This window comes from Podarcis liolepis (assembly GCF_965112155.1).
Source record: "Podarcis liolepis genome assembly, chromosome: 7".
NCBI classification, from domain to species: domain Eukaryota; kingdom Metazoa; phylum Chordata; class Lepidosauria; order Squamata; family Lacertidae; genus Podarcis; species Podarcis liolepis.
Genome location: NC_139561.1, coordinates 56,917,031 through 56,941,316, shown reverse-complemented (window position 1 = coordinate 56,941,316; position 24,286 = coordinate 56,917,031). Strand labels below are relative to the sequence as shown.

The following is a 24,286-nucleotide window of genomic DNA, read 5'->3' as shown; positions in this document are numbered from 1 at the left end:
TGGGATTGCAGTGCCAGTCGGGCATGTGTCTCTGCCAGGGTCCTACTCGAGTGTAGGATGAGCTCCTGACAATTTATTGAGTTATCGGCAGTTCGACAGACTGCTCTTCTTCCTAAGTTGAGAGGAAAAATGGTGACAACAGGTAATATTTATTGGGACAGAGCGACTTTTGCAGCTGTTGTTAAAGTTACAAAACAATGAAGGATGGGACAGAGCAATGGAGAAATTTCTCGAACAACAATGGGCTATCAGCTCTGCCCAAGGCATGACGGATAACTGTAACAACCAAGGAAAAGAAAGACATAACATTTTACAAGGACAGGAAGAAACACCATGGACAGAATAACTGCCATACAGAGTAAGAACAAGGATATAGTTTGAGTTCCTCACTTGTAGTTTTATAAATCATTTAATGTATCAACATGAAAAGAAGTTATTATGATTGGAATGTAATTGAAATTAATAAGATTTTGGAACACAGATACAAAGAAAATCATCAAACCATCAAACCTAGCATGTGGGGGGCTACTTTATCGAAGTTATATAATTCGGTATTTGAACAATTTGTATTAATAATTGTATTATAAATTGGTATTGTTATAATGAGGCTATTATTGGACTGTAATTGAAAACTAATAAAGCTATTATTTTAAAAATATTTTAAAAAGGACGTCCTGCTCTCTGTCCTCCAGCTACATATGATATTCATTCCTTAAAATCCAAGCATGCTATCTTCCATAAACCAGTATTTTTGCAGTCTTCACATCATGATATTACAAGTTCATTTTCTCTTTCATAAGAAATTTCCAATCCTTAACGAATGTCAGTAATGATATTTTTCTAATTAAACATGTTAACTTTGCCCTCTCAGCCAGATCCAATAACTTTATCAGCCATTCTTCTATAGTGGGTAGGGATTTATCTTTCCATCTCTGTGCATATAGCAATCTCGCCACTGTACTGATATATTGTAGTAAAAATAAAAATAAAAATCTTCCAAGGATCTCAAGGTGGTGTACATGGTTCTGCTCCTGCCCACTTCATCTTCACAACAACCTTGTGAGCTAGGCTAGGCTTAAGCAATGGTGACTGGCTGAAGGTCAGTCGGAGTGGGGATTTGAACCCTGGTCTCCCAGGTCATAGTCTAGCACAGTGTTTCCCAACCTTTTTTGGGCAAAGGCACACTTGTTTCATGAAAAAAATCTCGAGGCACACCACCATTACAGCCCCGTGACGTCAGCGCGCAGCGTCACGCCGGGAGGGACATGAATTGCTAGCAAATTACATAATCACCTCCTTGAGGGCTGGCTCATCTTCTCCGAAGGCAGAACCCCATTAATTAACAGCACAGACTCACACCATAGCCAAGACGAGGGGGGAAAACCTCAGTCATGCACAGTCATGCACATGTGGGGGCTAAATGAGGACGAAGACCGGGCAGAGAGCAGGGTTCAAATCACCCCACCTGGCCAGGACAATCCCTGGGTGCTCCCTTGGGCCACTCGCCTGACCCACCTCGCAGGGCTGTTGTTGCGAGGATAACACGGGGAGAACCACGCGCGCCCCCGGGAGCTCCTTGGAGGAGAAAGCGGGCGATGAATGCAATGCACGAAATATATGAGAGGCGACCAGGTTTTGCAGGTGAGGGGCCCCCGCCAGCCTCCGCTTCCAACACCCGGCACAACGACGCCGAAGTTTCCCCCCGGGCTCGGCTCGGGGAGCAGCGCTGTTCCCCCCCGGCTCCCCTTCGCCCTCCCGGCTCTCTCTGCCGCCCACTGGGGACCCCCCTCACCTGCCAAGTCCGGAGCGCCGGTGGAAGTTGCATGCATGCATGCAGGGCGCCGCGTTGCCATTGCATTGCACTGCACTCCATGCAACGCCTGCACGCATGCATTGCCTTGCACGCCCGCCAAGGGGTCTCCCCACGGTCTGATGCGTCCCCTCCGGCGCGGATGCAGCATTGCAAAAATAACCCCCCCCCGATGCAGCCCTACCTGGGGGGCAGCCTCCGCCTCCGCCGCTCCGCCTCCGCAGGGATCCCCGGGCTCCATCCTGCCGCCCGATCTCCGCGGGGGCGCAGGCAGGCTGCGCGGGGTCTGCGCGGAAGAGCACCTGCCCGCCCGGCCGCCGCCGCTGCGCTCATTCCATGGCCGGGAGAAGAGCGCTTCAAACAAAACGCCCGGCCCGCCAGACCACGCTGGGAAACGTAGTTCGCGGGCGCGGAGCCCAAGGGCGAGGGGACTACGGATCCCGGCAGCCCCCGCGCCGGGGACGGAGGGGGAGAGGCCGGGTGCAGGGATGGAGGGACGGGTGGGCGAGCGAGTGAGTGAGTGGCAGCCGCCAAGCCTTGGCCGAGAGCCAGGAAGGGCCTCCCCGGAGGAGGAGGAGGAGGGAGGCGCAGAGCGGGAGGGAGAGAGGGAACCCCAGGGGTCATCTAGTGACGGCGCCCCAATCAAAAATTTGACTTTAAAAAAAAAATCTTTCGAATTTTTTAATTTTTCCCGCGGCACACCAGGCAACATCTCGCGGCACACTAGTGTGCCGCGGAACAGTGGTTGGGAAACACTGGTCTAGCACACTCACCATTACGCCACACTTATCATTGCTCCTCCTTCTCAGGGAGGTGGGAGAGGAGAGGAAGCACCCTTGTAGTAGGGTTGGTTGGAGGAGATGGGAAAGTGTGAACCCAGGGGAGAGGGAAGTGAACTGGAAAGAAGTGGGAAAAGTGAAAGAAAGAAGAGAAAGGGGGGAGTAGGGAGGATGGAGAGGAATAAAAGTGCAGTGAAAAGAGCCAATCATGACCAGGAGAGAAGTACTTGATGCTTAGCTTACCCTGCCCACAATGAAAATCACTGCCACTCTCCAACGTTTGGACTGCCCACTTGGAAGTCTACAAACAGCTGCTTCTCCACTTCCAGCTCAAAAGTGGAACAGCAGCAACCCAGAGTTGAATGATGGATCTACAAGGAAAAGACAGTGAAGAAGGGACAACCACAATTTTTAGCACCGGAGGCTGCTACAGAGACTGAGTTACAAATTTCTGTGAGGGAAAAGGCACAGAAATTGGGAGGATCACCAGAAGCAGAGCAGATAAACAGACAACAAGTGCTGGCAATAATTGAAGATATGCCTTCTCAGATCCTGTTGCTCTTTTTTGATAAAGTTACAAGCTTGGTGGATCAGAGAAATGCGTTTAATTACTGGATCAATAGTGTAAGTCCACACTTGACCTTTGAAGGTACATCTAGTCCACATCATTTACTTTTTCTTGATGTAGAATTTTTTGTGGATGAGTCCAGAATTAAAGTGTGTCCATATAAGAAAAGCACAGATAGAAATTCCTTGTTGCACTATAGATCTAATCATCCCAAACATCTCCGTGATAACCTTCCTTTAGGTCTGTTTCTAAGATTAAAACGCAATTCATCTGACCCACAAGACTTTAAAGCACATTCAAATCTGCTTTCTGCATCCTTATTACAACGAGGTTATCCAAACTGTGTAATAACAACTGCCATTCAAAACACACAATTAAGAGAGAGGTCGACCCTTCTGACATCTGGTTCTCATGTTAACACTAGATCTTTACACTTCCCTAGAATATAACCATATGACTTTTGAAATTGAGAAAATTATCAGACGTCATTGGCATATTCTTAAAGACATCCCTGGGTGTGATAATACCCCCCTTTTCGCCAAACGACACACCAAGTCACTAAAAGATATATTGGTGCATATGGATTTAAAATCAACACCCATACAACGTACGTTGTCTGGTCCTCCACATGATTTCTTTAAATGTGGGCATTGTACCTCCTGCAAATATGCTCTGCCGGTAAAAGAGCTTAACAACAAAGAATGTTTTAAGTTCATTTTACAGGCATTTGCCACATGTGCTACTCCACATGTAATTTACGTGATTAGATGTCCCTGTGGATTGTTGTATGTAGGTCATACTCTCAGACCTATCAAAGTTAGAATATCAGAACACCGATCTAGGATCAAGAACAATGTAATAGATGCTCCTTTAGTACAACATTTTATTGAAGCATCTCATTCCGATGAGGACTTGAAATTTTTTTGTAATTTGGACATATTCAGGTCCTGTAGAATGAGCTAAAAAAATCCTTATGCAGAAAGAAACTAGGTTTATTTTCTTATTCAATTCCTTACATCCCTCAGGTCTGAATACTGAAATTGATTATAGTTGTTTTTTGTGAATTTGTACTAATGTTTACATGTAGAACACCTGAGCATGGACTAAGTTTGTTTCACCTCTGTGGGCCAAGTGGATTATTTTGAGTACAGTACTTAATTGTGCATCTGTGGATTGCTATTACAGAGGTACCTCGGGTTAAGTACTTAATTCATTCCGGAGGTCCGTACTTAACCTGAAACTGTTCTTTACCTGAAGCACCACTTTAGCTAATGGGGCCTCCCGCTGCTGCTGCACCACCATCATGCGATTTCTGTTCTGATCCTGAAGCAAAATTCTTAACCTGAAGCTCTATTTCTGGGTTAGCGGTGGCTGTAACCTGAAGCGTATGTAACCTGAAGCGTATGTAACCCGAGGTACCACTGTACTTTAGATCCAAAAAGTGTTTACATTAATGTATGAGTTTGTATTAATGTGTTCATGTAAATTATCTGAACATGGATTAAGTTTGTTTTATTTTTGCTGTGCCATATGGGTCACTTTAAGAAAGATATTCTGTATCTGTGGACTGCCAACACCTGTATCCCAATCAATATTGTGCTTGTCCATATAGCCCTACTTTGTAACAGTTGCTGCTTACCACAGCTACTACTATGCCAGAAGATCTACTGTCTTGTAATATCACATATGGTATGTACAGTTATTTATTGTTTGATATTATTTTTGCTGTAAAATGTGTGAGATCATGATATTGTATTATTTGCATTTGTTGTTGTTTAGTCGTTTAGTCGTGTCCGACTCTTCGTGACCCCATGGACCAGAGCACGCCAGGCACTCCTGTCTTCCATTGCCTCCCACAGTTTGGTCAGACTCATGTTTGTAGCTTCGAGAACACTGCCTAACCATCTTGTCCTCTGTCGTCCCCTTCTCCTTGTGCCCTCCATCTTTCCCAACATCAGGGTCTTTTCCAGGGAGTCTTCTCTTCTCATGAGGTGGCCAAAGTATTGGAGCCTCAGCTTCACGATCTGTCCTTCCAATGAGCACTCAGGGCTGATTTCCTTAAGAATGGATACGTTTGATCTTCTTGCAGTCCATGGGACTCTCAAGAGTCTCCTCCAGCACCAGAATTCAAAAGCATCAATTATTTGGCGATCAGCCTTCTTTATGGTCCAGCTCTCACTTCCATACATCACTACTGGGAAAACCATGGCTTTTACTATACGGACCTTTGTTGGCAAGGTGATGTCTCTGCTTTTTAAAGATGCTGTCTAGATTATTTGCATTACTTAGTGCTTTAACTACTGATGAAGCCCAGGACGGCGAAACAAGGCCAATATTCTGGAAATCCTTGTCTAGACTTGTCATAGACTCTCTCAGCACATGGGCAGTTCACTGCAAAAGGGAAAAGGAATAAAAGCTTTCCAGAATATGGGAAATGTGTGGGTTGGGCTCTGTGCAATGGCTATTGCAGGCTTTTATTGTAGAGGTAGCTGATGGGGGAGTGGCTCCATTTATGGGGCTTCAGCCTGAGAACCACAGATAAATGAAGGTGAGGAACGCCATTGCTCAATCCACCACCAGAAAGAGCCCTGTTGGGTCAGACCAAAGGCCCTGCCACCTTCTCCCTCTCTAGTCCACAGGGAACAAGTATTCAGAGATGTGATGCCTCTGAGAGTGGAGGTAATACAGCCATTGGTGGTCTTGTCCATATAAGGCCTTCAACCTTTGCAGGACCGTCTGTCTCCAGGAACTGCATTCCAAGGAAACCAGAACTTGAATATGCATTGCACCACTGGGTTTCTCACTGCTTGGAGGAGCGTGCAGAACAATGCAGCACATTTTAATGGCATGTTTTGAGGCTGTCTGATACATTCCATGCACAATCATGGTGCTAATCCTTACAGCAGCTGGCAGAGTCTGAGATGGTGGCTTGCTTCCTGTAAGCCGCCTAGTGATCTCAGAACTGAGGCGAAGGCTTAAACCTAGGACTTCCTAGTTCCCCCATTTAGCCGCAATGTCCCACCAGCAGTCTTTAAGGGAGGAGTCTGACCAAGGGGTAGTCAAGGAGTTGTGGACTGTGGGGTGGTGGGCAACCAATGGTCTTTCAGGCAAGGTTCCTCAGGAAGTTGTCAGACTTGATTAGTCCTGCATTTCCTTGACCATCATTCTCCAATTAATGAGTGGACAATGCATTCAGAAATTATCAAAAGGAAGAAAAAATTCTAGAGAAATTCTCATAGGTGGCATGAGTGAAGGCAGGAATGTATGAATGTGCTTCAACTTGTTCCAACATTCATTTGAACTTTGACCCGGTATTTTTCATTCTGCTGCATTGGATTTATTTTGCACTAGTCTTCCTTCAGTTTCGCCGAGGAGCTATATATGTTTTTTGAGGTACAGCATATCCCAGTGTACAATATGCCTGCAGATCTCAGCCATCAACAGACATTTACAAATCAGTTACCTGCCTGCGTGTTCCCTTTCAAAGCTAATGGACTTCCAGAGAGGTAGCCCAATTAGTCTTTTGCAGCAAAATCAACAAAAAAGCCTTGTGCTAAAGCTAATGAAGGAGCTAATGGTCCCTCATAAAGCCATCTATGTAGCCTTGCTATCTTGACTTTACCATTTGGTATACCGCATTTTTCGCCCTATAGGACGCACTTTTCCCCCTCCAAAAATGAAGGGGAAATGTGTGTGTGTCCTATGGGGTGAATGCAGGCTTCGCGCACCTCTCCGCAAGCAGTGGGAGCCCAGCGCTGGGCTCCCGCTGCTTGCGGAGAGTTGCCTGCATGCTGAAGCCTGCGCGCGCTGAGCTCAGCGCGTCCAAGCTTCGCGGACCTCTTCGCAAGCAGCGGGAGCCAGCGCTGGGCTCCCACGGCTTGCAGAGAGCTGCCTGTTTGGGGGCTGGGGTTGGTAGAAGCTCGGGCTTCCCCAGCCCCGCACCTGGGGAAAAAATAATTCCACCCCTTTATTTCCCCCCCAAAAAAACTAGGTGCGCCTTATGGGACGGTGTGTCCTATAGGGTGAAAAATATGGTAAACTTATCCTTCTCAGACATCAAAGAAAAGACAGTTTCACATCCTGTTGATAGATTGTTCTTATTTTGAAATAAATTTGAAAACTACAGTGGAAAAAAGAGTAATCTGGGATGCAAGTAAGGCGGTTATGAGGGGGTTTCTGATACAACAGAATACGATAAAGAAAAGAGCTCAGAATGAGAAAAAAGACAAAATTTTGGAGAAAATAAAAGGAGAGAAAAAGTTAAGACTGAAACCAAAGTCACAGGAGATTCTGAGAGAAATTAAACTCTATCAAGCACAATATTCAAAATTGATAAATCAGGAAGTTGAATGGAAAATTAAACAAATGAAACAAAGGACTTTTGAATCTGCAAATAAATGTGGAAAACTGCTAGCATGGCAGTTGAAAAAGAGACAAAAACTGAATACGGTTACTAACCTAGAGATTGAAGCGAGAAATATTCAGAACCCTGTGGAGATCAGAAAATGTTTCCAGAGATACTTTAAACAACTCTATACCCAAGGGCCACAGAAAGAGACTGAGATAGACCAATTTTTAAGAAACAACGGATTACCAAAACTATCTCAAGAAAATAAGATAATGCTGAACTATAAAATAACAGAGCAAGAGATTGAAGGTGCCATTCAGAGTATGCAATTGGGCAAATCTCCAGGGCCGGATGGGCTTACCTCCAAATATTATAAGACTTTGAAAGATCATCTGATTCAACCATTGAAAGAGGTTTGCAATGAGATTATGGAGGGGAAGAAGGCACCGGAGTCATGGAAAGAAGCTTTCATCACATTGATACCTAAATCTGAAACTTAAAAGACACAACTCAAGAACTACCGTCCCATTTCCCTTTTAACTGTGGATTACAAAATCTTTGCAGATATTTTGGCAAATAGATTAAAAAGAGTGTTAAATGAAGTGATTCACAAAGACCCGGCAGGCTTTCTCCCAGGTAGACATTTGTCTGATAATACAAGGAACATTATTGACATTTTGGAACCTTTGCAAATGAACACCAATACAAAAGCAGTATTGATTTTTATTGATGCAGAGAAGGCCTTTGACAATATCTCATGGAACTTTATGAAGAAAAATCTTAAAGGGATGGGAGTGGGACGGGGGTTTGAAAATGGTATAGAAGCAATTTATTCAGAACAAAAGGCAAAATTGATAGTTAATAATGTGGTGACAGAAGAGTTTAAGACTGAGAAAGGAACACGACAGGGTTGCCCTATCTCCCCACTGCTATTTATTTCGGTCCTGGAGGTGCTCCTGAACATGATCAGAGGGGACCGGTTGGTTGAAGGAATCCAGGTCGGAGCTAAACAGTATAAACTTAAAGCTTTTGCAGATGATTTGGTTTTGACATTACAGGAGCCAGAATCTAGTACGAAAAGGGTGTTAGAATTGATCCAAGAATTTGGTCGGGTGGCGGGATTTAAATTAAATAAGCAGAAAACTAAGGTTTTGGGAAAAAACTTGACAACTTCAGAAAAAGAAAGGTTTCAGAAGGAGACAGACTTAAATGTGGTTAAGAAGGTGAAATATCTAGGGGTTAATATGACGGCTAAAAATCTGAATCTATTTCAAGATAACTATGAAAAATGTTGGTCAGAAATCAAAAAGGATTTGGAAATTTGGTCCAAACTGAAGCTTTCCTTGTTGGGTCGAATTGCCGCTATAAAGATGAATGTATTGCCAAAAAAGTTGTTTTTGTTTCAGACCTTGCAGATTGTGAACAAGATGGAGTGTTTCAAGAGGTGGCAGAGAGTTATCTCCAGGTTCGTCTGGCAGGGCAAAAAGCCCAGAATAAAATTTTAAATACTAACTGATGCTAAAGAAAGAGGGGGGTTTGCCCTGCCAGATATGAAACTGTATTATGAATCAGCAGCTTTCTGCTGGTTGAAAGATTGGCTACTTCTGGAGAACACTGATGTTTTGGATTTGGAAGGGTTCAACAATGTATTTGGGTGGCATGCATATTTGTGGTACGACAAGGTTAAAGCTCATAAAGCTTTCAAGAACCATATTGTCAGGAAGGCAGTATTTAATGTCTGGACAAGATATAAAGACTTATTAGAAAGTAAGACCCCAAGGTGGTTGTCACCAATGGAAGCTAAGGCTCAGAAAAGACTCAATATGGAGGCCAATTGGCCAAGATATTGGGAAATAGTAGAAAAAGATGGAGATACATGGAGATTGCAGAGTTTTGAGAAATTGAAGGATAAAGTGCGGGATTGGCTACACTATGGTCAGATCAGGGAGGTTTTTAATAAGGACAAAAAAATAGGCTTCCAGGTGGAAAAATCGAAATTAGAAACAGAACTGTTAGAACCAAAAACTAAGGTACTTTCAAGAATGTATAACTTGCTGTTAAAATGGAATACCCAGGATGAAACGGTTAAATCAGCTATGATAAAATGGGCGCAAGACATTGGCTATAACATTATGTTCTCTGACTGGGAACAGTTATGGACCACTGGTGTGAAATTCACGGCATGTAATGCCCTGAAAGAAAATATTATGAAAATGATTTACAGGTGGTACATGACCCCAGTCAAGCTTGCAAAGATATATCATTTGCCAGACAATAAGTGTTGGAAATATAAAGAAACTGAAGGAACATTCTTTCACCTTTGGTGGGCGTGCCCAAGGGTTAAGGCCTTCTGGGAAATGATCTATAATGAACTAAAAAAGGTATTTAAATATACCTTCCTCAAGAAACCAGAGGCCTTCCTTTTGGGCATTGTCGGCCAGAGGGTGCTAAAGAAGGACAGAACTTTCTTTATGTATGCGACAACAGCTGCAAGAATACTTATTGCAAAATATTGGAAGACAGAAGATTTGCCCACTCTGGAAGAATGGCAGATGCAACTGATAGACTACATGGAACTGGCAGAAATGACTGGCAGAATCCGAGACCTGGGAGAAGAGACAGTGGAAGAGGACTGGAAGAAATTTAAGGACTATTTGCAAAAGTATTGTAAATTGTATGAATGTTAGAATGATGCAGGATACAAAGATAATATGGCATTAGTGACTTAGCTGAGAGGAGTATGAAAATAACTTAACTATAAGAACAAAGGTGAAACCTGAAGAATATTATGACAAGATTAAATATTTAAATATTTGATAACAAAGGGTAAAATTGGAGACATAATAGTTGAAACGTACAACTTAAAACAAGTTTTGACAGAAGGTGGAGTATTGCTGAACAAGATTTTGTAAATGGGAACACAGAAAAGGGAGATGTGAGGGAGTCAGAAAAGAGGGTTATGGAAATTTGATCTATGAAATTGAACTATTTTTTTTATGTCTTTTATATGATCTTTTGTTTGTTGTTTTTTCTTTTTTTGTATGTATTTTCTCATTTTGGTGATGGTGTCTTCTATTGCTTTTGGGTTGTGTATGTGTATGGTGTTATACTGTTTAGAATCTTTAATAAATATTTTATAAAAAAAAAAGATAGATTGTTCTTAGTGTCTCAACCGAATGAACTCCAACATGCCCACAGGAATTCATTAAAACATTTCTCATTTGTTCACTCTCCTGTGATGTACATGTATTATTTTTGTATTACAACACTTCATTTCATAAGTCTGTTTCATACAGAGAATGGACATGTGGGTGCATCAACAGAAATGTAACACGGTAGCTTTTATCTGCAGAACTGGTCCTGTTACAGGTGCCAAATAATACCTGCTCCTCTTCTGTAATAAATCAATCTTTCAGTGTGCCAGCACTCACACTGGAACTCCTTGCCTCTTGATATCAGGCAGGCACCTTCACTGTACTATTTTCACTCTACTATTTTGCTTAGACAAGCCTACCTGGATATTTAAAACATTGATGTGTGTTTTTATCTGCTTTGTTTATTGCTGATTTTAATATTTTGAATGGTTTAAATTGTTGTTATTCATTGTTTCATTTTTGGGGGGTAAACCTGGACTGGGAAAGGCTTGCCACAGTAGTTCATGCATCTCTGTACCTGGCTCTCGCTCTGGCATGGATTGTGAGAGGCAGGGAGGCACTGAGTGCAAAAGCACTTTGCCTGCCAATAACCCTCCTACACCGCCATTAAGAAGCAGATGTTCTCCTGCTAATTGGAGTTTACTTTGGACTAATGTACAGGCACGTGCTAGAAGAGATGAAATAATAAATTGTGGAACTGAATCAGCTGCAAGGTCATTAAGGTTTGAACTTGAAAGTGCAAAAGACAGATAGGGGTGAGGGGAGCTATGGTTTCTTTATTTAAAGTTTTCTTCTCTACATTTATTATTTGGCAGCCCTCCTCTGAATCTTAGTTCAAATTATATGATAATAGTTTTTACCGGCAATAAGTTATATGTAATTGAATTAAGGAGTAAACAGGAGGTCAGGTCTGTATTCAAAAGACCTATTTTCTTTTTGTTATAATGCTTTGTGTTTGTTGTTGTTTTTTACTTCACTTATTATTATTTCTACTTGTTTTTTTGTTTAGTTTTGATGTATGATTTTTCCCATTGTGCATTAATAATAAATAAATAAATTTTAAAAGTAAAGAAAAAAAGAAGACTCCATTCGGTGTAAAAGATGGTGTTGGGGGAGGGGAGCCTACGGCTTCTTTATATAAAGTTTTCTTCTCTACAGTTATGATTCAGCAACTCTCCCTTGAAATGCTAGTTCAAGTTATGTATGTACAGGTTAAGAGAGATGTAACTGGATTGCAGTTATGGAATATAATGTTAAATGGAACTCTATGTGTGTAAAAAAAGGAAAAAGGGAGGGAAGCTCTATTTTGCGAAAGGTTTACAAATGAAACTTAGAGCTGATTCTTCCCCATCCTCTATTATCTACAGACTGAACTGAATAATGCTGAAAGGACTTGGAATTTAATTTAATTGGAAGTATATTTGCTGATCTTTGGCTGAATGGAGGGATGAAAGGAATCTGTGAGCTTGATTGTGGATGGAGGACTTGACCAGGCATGTGTAACAGAGACTTGGCTGGATGAAGCAGATGGGCCAGTCTTAGCTGCTGCTTGTCCACCAGGTTTCTCTTACGCACAGCAATCCAGGTCATGTGGGTCGGGAGGGAGGGTTGCAGTGATTTTAGGAAGTCACTAGCTTGCATCAGGCATCCTACTGGGAAGACCCAGTTCTCTGAGTGCATGTTCTGGAAGTTGGGCAATAGGGGCAGTACAGGATTCCTTTTGGTGTACCGACCTCCCCTCTGCACCAAGGTTTCCCTGCCTGAACTGCTTCAGGTCGTGGCAGATGTTCTCCTGGAGACACCTAGCATGGTTGTCCTAGGGGATTTTAACATCCATGCCAACACGACCTTACAAGGGGCCGCTCGGGACTTCGTGGAAAGCATGGCCTCCATGAGGCTGTCCCTGAATAAGTTTGGCCCAACTCATAGTTACGGACATGCCTTAGACCTGATGTTCACCTCTAGTGACATGAGTGATCTGACACCAAGTAAAAGTGAAACAAAAGAAGTGCCATGGTCAGTTCACTTCCTGGTGCAACTGGACTTCTCCGTGACCCTTCCCCTCTGCAAGGAGGTGGGACCAATTCAGATGGTCCGCCCCCACCACTTAATGGATCCAAATGGTTTCCAGAGAGTGGTAGGGGATGCTTTATCCCATGTTGATGGCCTTTCAGCTGATTCCCTGGTGTCCCGCTGGAATGTGGAGTTAACCAGGGCTATCAACTGTCTGGCTCCAAAGCGCCCTCTCCGATTGCATGGAGCCCGGACAGCCCTGTGGTTTTCTTTGGAGCTGAGGGTGAGGAAACAATCGCTGAGACAGCTAGAGCGTCAGTGGCAAGAAAACTCATTCTGAATCTGACCAGACACGGGTTAGAGCTCAACGTCATCTTTAGACCTGGCCAATTTGACCAACTATCGCCCAGTCTCAAATCTCCCATTCTTTGGCAAGGTGATTGAGCGAGTGGTTGCTGAACAACTCCAAGTGCACCTGGAGGATGCAGACCATTTGAATCCCTTCCAATCAGGATTCAGGCCTCATCATGGGACTGAAACTGCCTCGGTCGTTCTGGTTGATGATCTCTGGTGGGCTTAGGGACAAAGGTGAGAGTTGTTTCCTAGTTCTGCTGGATCTCTCAGTGGCCTTTGATACAATCGACCATAACATCCTTCTGGACCGTCTAGAGGAGCTGGGAGCTGGGGGCACTGTTATACAGTGGTTCCGCTCCTTCCTCCTGGGCCATGTCCAGAAAGTGGTGGGGGGGATGAGTGTTCAGACCCCTCACTTGTGGGGTGCCTCAGGGTTCCGTACTCTCCCCCATGCTTTTTAACATCTATATGAAGCCGCTGGGAGAGATCATCAGCGGGTTTGGACTGGGTGTCCATCAATATGCAGATGATACCCAGCTCTACCTCTCTTTTAAATCAGAACCAGTGAATGCAGTGAAGGTCCTGTGCGAGTGCCTGGAGGTGGTTGGAGGATGCATGGTGGCTAATGGATTGAGGTTGAATCCTGACAAGACAGAAGTACTGTTTTGGGGGGACAGGGGGCGGGCTGGTGTGGAGGACTCCCTGGTCCTGAATGGAGTAACTGTGCCCCTGAAGGACCAGGTGTGCAGCCAGGGAGTCATTTTGGACTCACAGACGTTCATGGAGGCGCAGGTCAATTCTGTATCCAGGGCAACTGTCTACCAGCTCCATCTGGTACACAGGCTGAGACCCTACCTGCCTGCAGACTGTCTCGCCAGAGTAGTGCATGCTCTAGTTATCTCTTGCTTGGACTACTGCAATGCGCTCTACTCAGGGCTACCGTTGAAGGTGACCTGGAAACTACAACTACCGGTAATCCAGAATGTGGATTAATGTCCAGAAGAGCAATGTCCAGCCACTTTTGATTGATGGGGTCTGTGTGGAGAGGGTAACAACGTTCAGATTTTTGGGCATTGAATTACAAGAGGATCTGTCCTGGAGTGTCAACACAAGGGGGCTTGTGAAGAAGGCGCAGCAGAGACTGTACTTTTTGAGAATTCTAAGGAAAAACCATCTTCCGCAGAAACTGCTGCTTGCCTTCTATCACTGTGCCATTGAGAGCGTGCTCACTTATGGCTTATGTGTGTGGTATGGAAGCTGTACTACCCGGGACAGGTTGGGGTTGTGCAGAGTTGTTAAGGCAGCAGAGAGCATTGTTGGCTGCCCACTCTCCACCTTAGAGCAGATTTATGCCATAAGGTGCCATAGGAAGGCACTGGACATAGTAAAAGATCCATCGCATCCTGGTCACTGTCTCTTCGAGCTCCTGCCGTTGGGACGGAGATACAGGACGATGAAGACAAGAACGAGCCGTCTTAAGAACAGCTTCTTCTCCAGAGCGATCTCGGCCCTGAATGGGAAGCCCGGACTTTGAAAGTCATCTAATCTTCCTTGCTGTTTTATACTGTATTGTTTTAATTAGTGTTTTTATAGTTGATTTGATTTTGTGTGGAGTGCCCTACCTGGGTGGATGGAGCAGCCAAGTAATTTCGTTGTCCCTGAGAGGGGGCAATGACAATAAAGATATTATTATTATTATTATTATTATTATTATTATTATTATTATTATTAATGTGGCAGCTACATTGTTCACTGGGGGCGGCCACCAAGACCTACATTGGCTCCCAGTATGTTTCCGAGCACAATTCAAAGTGTTGGTGTTGACCTTTAAAGCCCTAAACGGCCTCGGCCCAGTATACCTGAAGGAGCGTCTCTGCACCCATTGTTCTGCCCGGAGGCTGAGGTCCAGCACCGAGGGCCTTCTGGTGGTTCCCCCACTGCGACAAGCAAAGCTACAGGGAAGCAAAGCTACAGGACCTTCTCGGTAGTGGCGCCCCCCTGTGGAACGCCCTCCCATCAGATGTCAAAGAAATAAACAACTACCTGGCATTTAGAAGACATCTGAAGGCAGTCCTGATCAGGGAAGTTTTTAATGTGTGACATTTTAATGTACTTTTAATCTTTGTTGGAAGCTGCCCAGAGTGGCTGGGGAAACCCAGCCAGAAGGGCGGGGTACAAATAATATATCATCATCATCATCATCATCATCATCATCATCATCATTTTGGCTGCGAGTTCTGGAAGACCTGCAGGCATTTTTCCACCTGAGGGGGGCGGGGGGCGGGGCCGCAACCAGATGCCTTTGGGAAAAGCCCAAATAGGACCCAAGAGCACTTTCCCCACCGATGGTTCCAGCAGCTGGCATTCAGAAGCTTCTCTGCCTCCAACCATGTAGGAAGAGCACAATCATCTTGGTTAGTAGCCACTGGGAGTCCTCTCCTCCAGGAATTTGTCTCCTCCTCTTTTAAAGCCCTCCAGCTTGGTGTCTCTCACCGCCTCCCGCAGGAGTGAGTGCCATAGTTTATGTTCCGAAAAAAAACATTTTCTCCCCACCCCCCGACTTCCCCCAGCTTCGTTGGCTGGTGTTGTGGGGGAGAAAAACTTCTCCGCTCCCGCACAAATTGTTTCAACTTCTTTTAGAACGTCGCCAAGTTCCGCCGCCCACCCCGCTGCCCATCATGGGTGCTCCGTCTCGCCCCGAAACGAAAAGGTCCCCAATGTTGTAACCTTGTGGCGTTTGGTCGCCATCCTCGGTTAGTGGGAAGGTGGATGGGCGTGGGGAGGGAGCGAGGCGGCAAGCGCGGCATTGCGTGGCGCCCGGAGACCAACGGGACGGGGCGTGTCCGCGCCTCTGGCTTAAGTACTCTTTGGGAAGCCTGGGCAGCAGCAGCAGCAGCAGCAGCAGCAGCAGGTGCCTGGCTCAGTGCTGTGGAAGCCGTCGGAAGAACTGTTGCGCCGCCGCCCTCGAGGATTTCGCTGCCCAGCCATGGCTTCTTCCCCGCAGCAGCCCCGCGGGCACAAACGCGCCGAGATCCAGCAGCGCTGCGCGGCGGGCGAGTGCCTAGTGCTGGTGGGCCCCCGCCGCGCCTACGACCTGTCAGCCTTCGTGCGGCTCCACCCGGGCGGACCCGAGCTGCTCCTCCAGCGGGCCGGCACCGACGTGAGCGCTCAGCTGGACGGACCGCCGCACCGGCACTCGGAGAACGCGCGCCGCTGGCTCGAGCAGTATTACGTGGGCGACCTTGAAGACGACGACGCGCGGCAGCAGCAAGAGGTAACGCGGGCGCCTCCTCGAAAGCTTTCTCCACTCTTGGCTACGGGGCAGGCAGGAATCCAACCGGGAAAGCCGCCGCCGCCGGGCAGCTGGTTCTTTCGGAGCGGTTAATCAGTGGGGCGGGGACGGGCGCGCGGATTACAAACCCCAGACATAATTAAATATACTCTTACTTTGTGGATGTTGAGTGGGGGAGTGCCTGAAGAAAAACAAGGGTGTGTGTGTGTGTCTATCTGTGGGTAGCCTGGAAAGCCAAGTGGTGGCTGCCAGGCACGTCCACAGGTGTTCAGCAGCTGGGGGCATCATCATCATACCCACCATCACTGCAGTGGGGTGTCTGTGTAGCAGCACCTGTTGCCCCAGGTACACCAAGGTGGAACCATCAGCTGAGGGAACATGAGCAGTTCAGTTTTGCTCTCACCTGTAGCCAGGATTTGTAGGGGGAGGGCATCATCCCTCATCATCCTCTGTCCGGCTCTGTCTACTAGCAGATTCGAAACGAAATGTCTCAACACCAGTTACATTCTTTTGACCCCAAGTGTTCAGAAAAGTATCTCAAAATCTTCTTACGATTTCTACTTTTAGTTAAGCATTTTTATTTATTTACTTGATTTAGTGGGGGGGGGGTAGCTGCTATCCCCACCCACTGGCTACACCCACAGTTGTGCTGTCATTGAATGGTGGAGGGGGAGGCTGAGGGGGCAGAATGAACCCTCCCCCCTCCCCCATCCTTTGATATTTTCCCTCCAATCTAGCCATTATTTTCCCTCCAGTTCAGCCAAATTGTGGTCCCCCACTCCTAGAAGCAAGAGCTAAGGGGGCGGCTATCCCAAAAGGCAACTGGGGGCTCGACTGGCTTCGTCTGGTCTGGCCTGGCCTGACCCCCATCTGGCCTTCCTGTAATTTGAGTGTGGCTGGATGTGCATCTTTCACAACCTTGGAAGAGCCTGTGTTGAAGCAGGCAGGTTTACTGGCAATGGGCAGTGCCTGTGCTGGGGCTGTCTTGCCCTCTTCCCCAATGGGGTGTGTGTGTGTGTGTGTGCTGGTTGAGCAATGCTGCAGGTGAGGAGCAGGAATGTGCTTTTACAAGGCTGTTCATTCCATTTTTGAAACATTTCCCTAACTGTTTATTTCCACATTTTATTTGAGCTTTCTCATGTGCCTCTCCCGGAACTATAGTGGAGCGTAGTGCAAGTTTGGTGCTTATTTCCATATTGCTTGCAAATGGATTGTTTCTGGAAGCAAACGACACGGAATACCAAACTTGCACTATGTTGCAGTTCCAGAAGAGGCTTTTGTGTCATATGAAAGCTCGTATATAATGTAACGCAGGTGTGTGCTGTGTGAGGTGAGGTGCCATGGAAAACCCCCAAACTGCTACATGAATTGTAGAGTTGGAAGGGATCCCGGGGGTCATCCAGCCCAACCCTCCCTCCAGAATGCAGCCCTAGAGCTCCGGTTGGGGCTTGAAAACCCAGCTGGGCTTGGCTGTGTCTCAATAGCACACGGTGACAGTAGCTCTAAGCGGGGCATTCCTTGATCAGGAGAGGCGTTGGCAAGTGCAGAGATCGTGATGCCATCAGCAAGGGTGGGTGGAGGGCACCTCCTGTGCCCTTGGGAAACTTTATGGTTGGTGCTTAACTAACTTGAGGAATTCACCTGGGCGGCTTGTAATGCGCTGAAGGGTTAGGAAACTCAAAAGGCCTTCCCTGCTCCCGCTGCTGTCACCCACCCCACGCCAGATCCCTCAGCATGGCTGATGGTTGGGGATAGTGGTCAAGCAATATTCGGAGGTCCTCCCCCCATGCACCAGAGAGACTTTTTGCCTGATTCTGTTGGGCCACGTGCTTACGCTCGCACGTGCAAGGTTTCCCACCCCCCTGTTCTGCACCTCTGATTTGCCAACGTCTATGGGGTGTGTGCAAAGAAGGCACTTTTGAAGACAATGACTGTCTGCTGTCATGAAGGAGTGGTGCTTATGAAACGATATGTAATGCATGATGCTGCTTATCTCCTTGTCTCTCCTCCCCATTGCAGATCATGCCCCTAGTCCCTTAGTAAGTATTCAGCCTTTTAGGGCCATGATTGAAATGATGAGATAAACTTTGCCACAGTGTATGTGTTTCACAGTAAAGAGAGGTAGCTCCCCAGCGAGGCTGCCCTTTTGAGTAGAAGACCAGCATTCTTCTGCTTGGTGCTTTCCGCTCTTGTCATTTTCCTGCTGAAGATCACCCTCCCTAGACTGCTTTGCTCAGTGAGAGAGTCCCCTTGCCACGATAAAAGCACCTTTGGAAGGGTACATGAAAACACCCACACAAAGAAAACATACCACCGCAAGTTTTTATTTTACACAAAAGCAGCAAAACGAAGGAGAGGATCATTTTGGTGTGTGATTTTGATCTGAGAAAATGGCTCCTTCTCCACCCACCCACTGATTTTTCTGCTCAAGTCTGCAGCCTTCTGGGGCAGATTTATCTTTGTATACATTTGCGAAAAAATGGGGACAGAGTAACCTCCTGCTATGCAGCTCGTCCTCTTGGTTAATTTAGTGTTGGTTGCCTTTAGGGCACAGGTGAAAGGTGGGGCTCAGTGGAGGGATCCACCTGCAAGCTGGATGCCAGAGCAAATAGGAAGCACCTTTGTATGAGCCAGCATGGCCAGGCCTGGGCTGCTAATGATTATCTGGGATATTTTGCCTCCCATGCTTGAGCTGAGCTCCCCTGCAAAGCTACACACTCTCCTCCACCTGCTCCCCCCCATCAGGTTTCTGAGAAAGGACAGCATGGTGGGGCTGTCTGTGGAAGACCCAGCTGGGCGATTTTAAAACTGAGCTTGCTGACTTGAAATGACAGGTGTGCACAGATGCAAAACCAACTATTGGGAATCTTAGGTGCTTTTGTTTTAAATGCATTTGTTCAGTTTCCCAGGATGCTACATTGCAACATCAAAATGCATGACAAATGGACATTGATTGCAATCTTGCAGCAGGGAGGAGTCATGTTCTTGAGAGTTACTTTCCATATTAATTAATTAGCAGAAGGCGTGAGCCTCTGAAAAACTTTGATTTAAACATCGTAAAAGCCCTGTTGGATCAGAACTCTGGCCTACTTAGTCCTGCACCCTGTTCCTCATAAAGGCAATCAGATGCCCATTAGAGGAAAACTGCTAGGATCACCATGCGTCTGGAATTTCCCAGATGTAGCTGGGATATGTCCATCGAAAATGGTGTCTGGGTGGAATTTTCAAAAAGCGGCTGAAACGTCCAGGAAAACCCAGGCACATGGCAGTCCATATTGGAAGTGTTAATTATTTGGCGATTTCCCTAAAAAATAGGTAAAAAACTCAACAACCTTTGTGTCCGGATTTTCACTTTTTCAAATATGGCAACCCTAAAACCTGCAAGCCTCACCTGAGCATAAGAGGGCTCTCCCTCCCTACCCCTGTTGTTCCTAGAAAATGAAAAGAAATGAGCCTGAAAGGGCAAGGTGTGGGACAACCTTGTTGGTGTTGTTCCCCCGCCCAAGACAATATGGCCAAGTGGGTGGGTGAGGCTTGGAGGGCAGTTTCTTTGAGTCTGCTCCTCCTGTATGACCAGTCTTTTAAGGGCTTGCCCATCGGTGGGTATTATGTCCTCTCTCCTACTCTTGACAAAATGTTGAGGTTTAGGAAAAGGCAGCAGAAGTGTTGTGTTCCTCCTGCAGGGAATTTTCAAGGTTCGTTAATGTGCCCTTGCATTGAATGGATAGCGCTGCATTTGGGGCCTTGGTGTGAAGACCTGACTTCTGAAAAGACCTGTGGCCGAGCACCAAGAGGCCTTGCGGTTTGGAAAGCTCAGTTGCAAATAAAAATAGTAATGATGATGATAACAACAACAATTGTACCCCGCTCATCTGATTGGGTTGCCCCAGCCACTCTATGCGGCTTCCAGCATATATAAAAACAGAATAAAACATTAAACATTAAAAACGTCCCCATACAGGGCTGCCTTCAGATGTCTTCCAAAGGTTGTTTAGTTACTTATCTCCTTGACATCTGATGGGAGGGTGTTCCACAGGGTGGGTGCCACCACCAAGAAGCACCTGGGTTTGGGGTTAGTCCCTTGCTGGTGTGGGAATGCTTACCTTTGGCTTGTGCGACCGGAAGAAAAGCAGCCAGGGAGGGACTGGCATGCCTGATGGCGTGGGGTGCCAGATCCACAGGTGGGCTAAAGCTGAGGCGGTGGTGAGCCAGATCATAGAACTGGGGGTGCTTTCTGAACTGGGGGACCAGGGGTTGTGGTGGAACTCTGGACTTAATAGACTTTTTTGCTGGGGGACAGTGGTCTTTAGATTGTCGTGTGTCTTCATTTGCTTTCTCAAAATGTGCAAGCCAGGCCTGCTGCATTTGGGGGCCCTCATTCTGCTGAGCGGTGCCCTTGATCTCCACCTCTAAAGTCCTGCCCTCAAAGTTCCAGAGAGGACAGGAGTTGAGGTCAAGGGTAGCTAAGAAGAGTACTGAGTTGGGGGAGCTAAGTGGTCTGTCCCAAGGAGTACCGCTGGGACGGGACTTTCGCTCCAGGCAAAGCAAAGTTCTGGTCAAGCAAAAATCCAAGCCTGACCTGGAAGTACTTGCAGCCATGCCAGGAAGAGCTGCTGGCTGCTCTGGGGCTTAGGGTCATGCTCAGAATTAGGAGGTCACCTCAGGCTCCTCTTCCCCTGAATCCTTGAGTGGCTAGAGTACACCAGTTGTTGGAAACCACAGGAAGGCAGAGTGCTGCCCTTGTGCTTGGGCCCTGCTTGCTAACTCCCCACAGGTATCTGGTTGGCCACTGTGAGAACAGGTTGCTTGGGGCTGATCCAGAAAGCTCTTCTAATGTTCTTATGGCTAACGCTCAAAGAAGATTTCCTGTGCTCCTTCTAGGAGACTTGGGCATATATATCCTTGATTTGACTCAAGCTCAAGAAGCATGCCAATATAATGTGGAGACGGTAGCAGTTGTTGATGCCCAATTCTGGGAGAAATGTGTGTTTTAGTCTTCTGAACTGTTTGTGTGTGGACAGAATAGGTGCTTTATTCCTCCTGTGTAATAATTTATCTATCATACAGGTGTGGCCTTCCCTGTCTCGCCATCTGAGGCCTTGCTTACCAGCTGCTGCGGCTGCTGCTGGGGATGGGGCGCTTATAGGGACCCTGCCCCATGGCATCTCACCATCTGAGGCAGGTGTTTCTGTTCGCCTCATGGGTGGGCCGGCCCTACTGCCATGTTTAGGAGCAAGTTTCAGAAGCAACTTGACCTATGGCCAAGGTCTTTATGAAGGCTTGTACTCAGTGAGGCAAGAGCACATGGCAAAGCACCTTTCTCTAAAATCCATGTGTGGTAATACAGGGCCTTTGTTCCCCTCCAGGGCCTTTTGGGAGCCTCAGTCAGTCACTCTGGGACAGAATTAGCTCCCTGCTTGTCTCAGCGCACCAAGGTAGCTTTGCAGTGGGGCCCGAGGCACAAGGATGAGGCAACCACGCTTCTGTGAGACAGTGAAAAGGAAGCCCTCCTTCATGCAAGCACGTAGTTAAACTATGGAACTCGCTCTCACAGGATGCAGTGAGGGCCACCAACTTGGATGGCTTTCAAAGAGGGTCAGGCAGTTTCCTGGAGGAGAGGGGCTGCTGATGGCTGCCTCTTGTTCTGAGCCTGCAAAGTGTGTAACTCTGCCATACAGATTAAATAAGAAATTTAGCAGCAGAGAGGGAGCAAATCTAGATGATGTCAGCCCCATTGGGAAAACCGAGGGATTTAATCCAGAAGTGGAAGGAGGGCAGCAAGACTTGGGCCAGTACCATTTTCTGATTCTGATTAAAATTGTTATTAGGATTGGCATAGCACTTGCAGTTTACTGCTGAATTTTGGATATAATGAAGATGTAAAAGATTTGAATTATTATAAAAGAGGCAGGGGGAAAGGATTAACAATAGGACCCATAAATTTAAAAAAGTGTGTGTGTGTGTAAAAAAGTTTGGGCCAGTACCTCTTGGCTAATGATGGACACAATGCAATCTTTTTCAATGTTTGTAGAAGCAAAGCTTGCTTCATTTTATGAGGCTCAGTGCAGCCATATAAAGCCTCCCCCCACTTTTAAACACACCCACACATTTCTTTGCTTGTAGGGCAAATAAAGAGCCCAGCATCTTAATTTCCTAGAGGGGTTGCCCAAGCATCCTCCTCCAAGGTCTCAGCCACCTCCCGGGGAGTGCGCAGGTGCTGGGCTCCGACCCCCTTCCTCCTGGCTGCCTGCTCGTGTCTTCTGCGCCTCTCTCTTCGCCATCTCCTTCCGTGCCCCTCGGCTCTCCTTGCCCCTCCACAGGCAGAACGAGTCCAGCGAGGTTTCGGGAATGCGCCAAGCCAGACAAACGAGTTCTTATTCTCTCCCCTTTGAAATGCCATTGATGATGTGTAAAGGCAGGCGATATGGGGAAGCAGCCACGGAGGCAGACCGAGCACAGCCTGGCACCAAGGGAGCGGCTCGCCAGCGGCGCTGGGGGCCACTGGCCTCGGTGACAATCGCCTTATCTTGCCCTTGTCAGAACCCGACCCAAGAGAAACACTCCGCGGTGACATGGGGAGGAAAGAAAGCAAACAGGGACCTCCTGCTGCTGCACAGCTAGCCTCAGGCGGTGCCTTGCAACGGAGCTTCTCGGTTATTCTCTGGGGAAAGAGCCAAGACGAATCAGGAATTAGGATGCTTGCGTGTGCCTGCGAGTGCGTGCTCTCACGCTGCTGTCGGCACAGGGGGCGCTTTCAGCGAAAAACGACTGAATGAAACAAAGACACATTTTTAAAACACACATCAGAAGTCAGGTGCGGAAGGAAGCAGGTGTGCTGACAGGCGAGGGGAGGGTTGGTTTGGATGGCATTTGAGCCAAGCTCTTTCCGAAACGATACAGGCGTCCTTTGAAATTTGTACTTATCGGAATCTTGCAATGCAGAAAGATGCATATCTAGCAAAACAAGTGTGCATTTTAAAAAACCACAACCCACAACAATATTAGTGAAATCAATCAATTAATTAAATTTCTATACCACCCTTCCTTTGAAGATTACAGGGTGGTTTACAATAAAAAACCCACAAAAATACGTACCATAATAACAAGCAAAACCATACTCCCACAGTTTAAAAGGCCATAGATTGTTTAATGGGAGGCCTGGGAGAAGAGGAATGTTATTGCCTAATGTCTAAATATATCTAATGAAGGCACCAGGCAAGCCTTCCAGGGGAGAGCAATCCACAAACAGTGCCCCTGATGATTAAATAAGGTTAAAACGTATTATATTAGGGATATCAGCCTTGCAAAAATGTGTATATTAAGAGAAGTTAGCACAAAAAATGTTGATGAATTGGCTTTTTTCTTTTTTAAATCACAAACTGATTTATGGTGGTTGTTGTTGTTTTTTGTTATTTTTGGTAATTCTGTCACTTTTCATACCACAAATGTTTTCAGGTCTTTTTGCCGCACGTTCTTTGTGCTACAGTGCAAGATGGCAATAATGTGCTAATGTTAGGGAAACATTGCAGAAGAAGTAATACAGCACAATGATGTGTGGATGGTCCAGTATAATTCCACCATTGATGTACTATAATTGCACCAGTGACATACTGCAGAATATACCCCTTCCTCTCGAAAAAGCCTATAATATGAAAAGTAACAGGATTTCTGCATAAAATTGTGGGATATTGCAGTGACGGAGTGAAGCTGTATTTGTGCCCAGAAACAGGTGCAAAGAGTATTGAAAGGGGAATTGTGTCTAACCACCTTGAATACCATCATAAATACCAGTAATCACGAATGCACGATGAAAAGAACCTCTGGAGGGATTGCTTACTGCAACATTTCCAGAAAACTCACATTGTTGGCTAAATGAATTGACCCCCACATTGTTCGCATTAAGGGGCAATTCAGGTGTGAAGGGGCTGTGGCCGTCCCACTGCTGTCCTTGATGCAATAGCCTGGAT

The 24,286-nt window shown here is 46.3% G+C and overlaps 1 protein-coding gene across 2 annotated transcripts in view; it reads left to right on the top strand.

Moving 5' to 3' along the window:
• Nucleotides 1–12,769: 12,769 nt before the first annotated feature.
• FA2H (fatty acid 2-hydroxylase) overlaps nucleotides 12,770–24,286 on the top strand; it is a 65,411-nt gene continuing 53,894 nt past the window's right edge. The window contains exons 1-2 of one of the 2 annotated variants that reach the window (XR_014528844.1): nucleotides 12,770–12,845; nucleotides 15,598–16,301. Coding sequence is in view for 1 of the 2 variants with exons in the window: in XM_083515206.1 (XP_083371332.1) it covers nucleotides 16,014–16,301 (288 nt within the window). In the remaining variant the exon portion in view is untranslated. Of the gene's footprint in view, nucleotides 12,846–15,597; nucleotides 16,302–24,286 lie in introns of those variants that run through there. The other variant, XM_083515206.1, reaches the window with a different exon arrangement.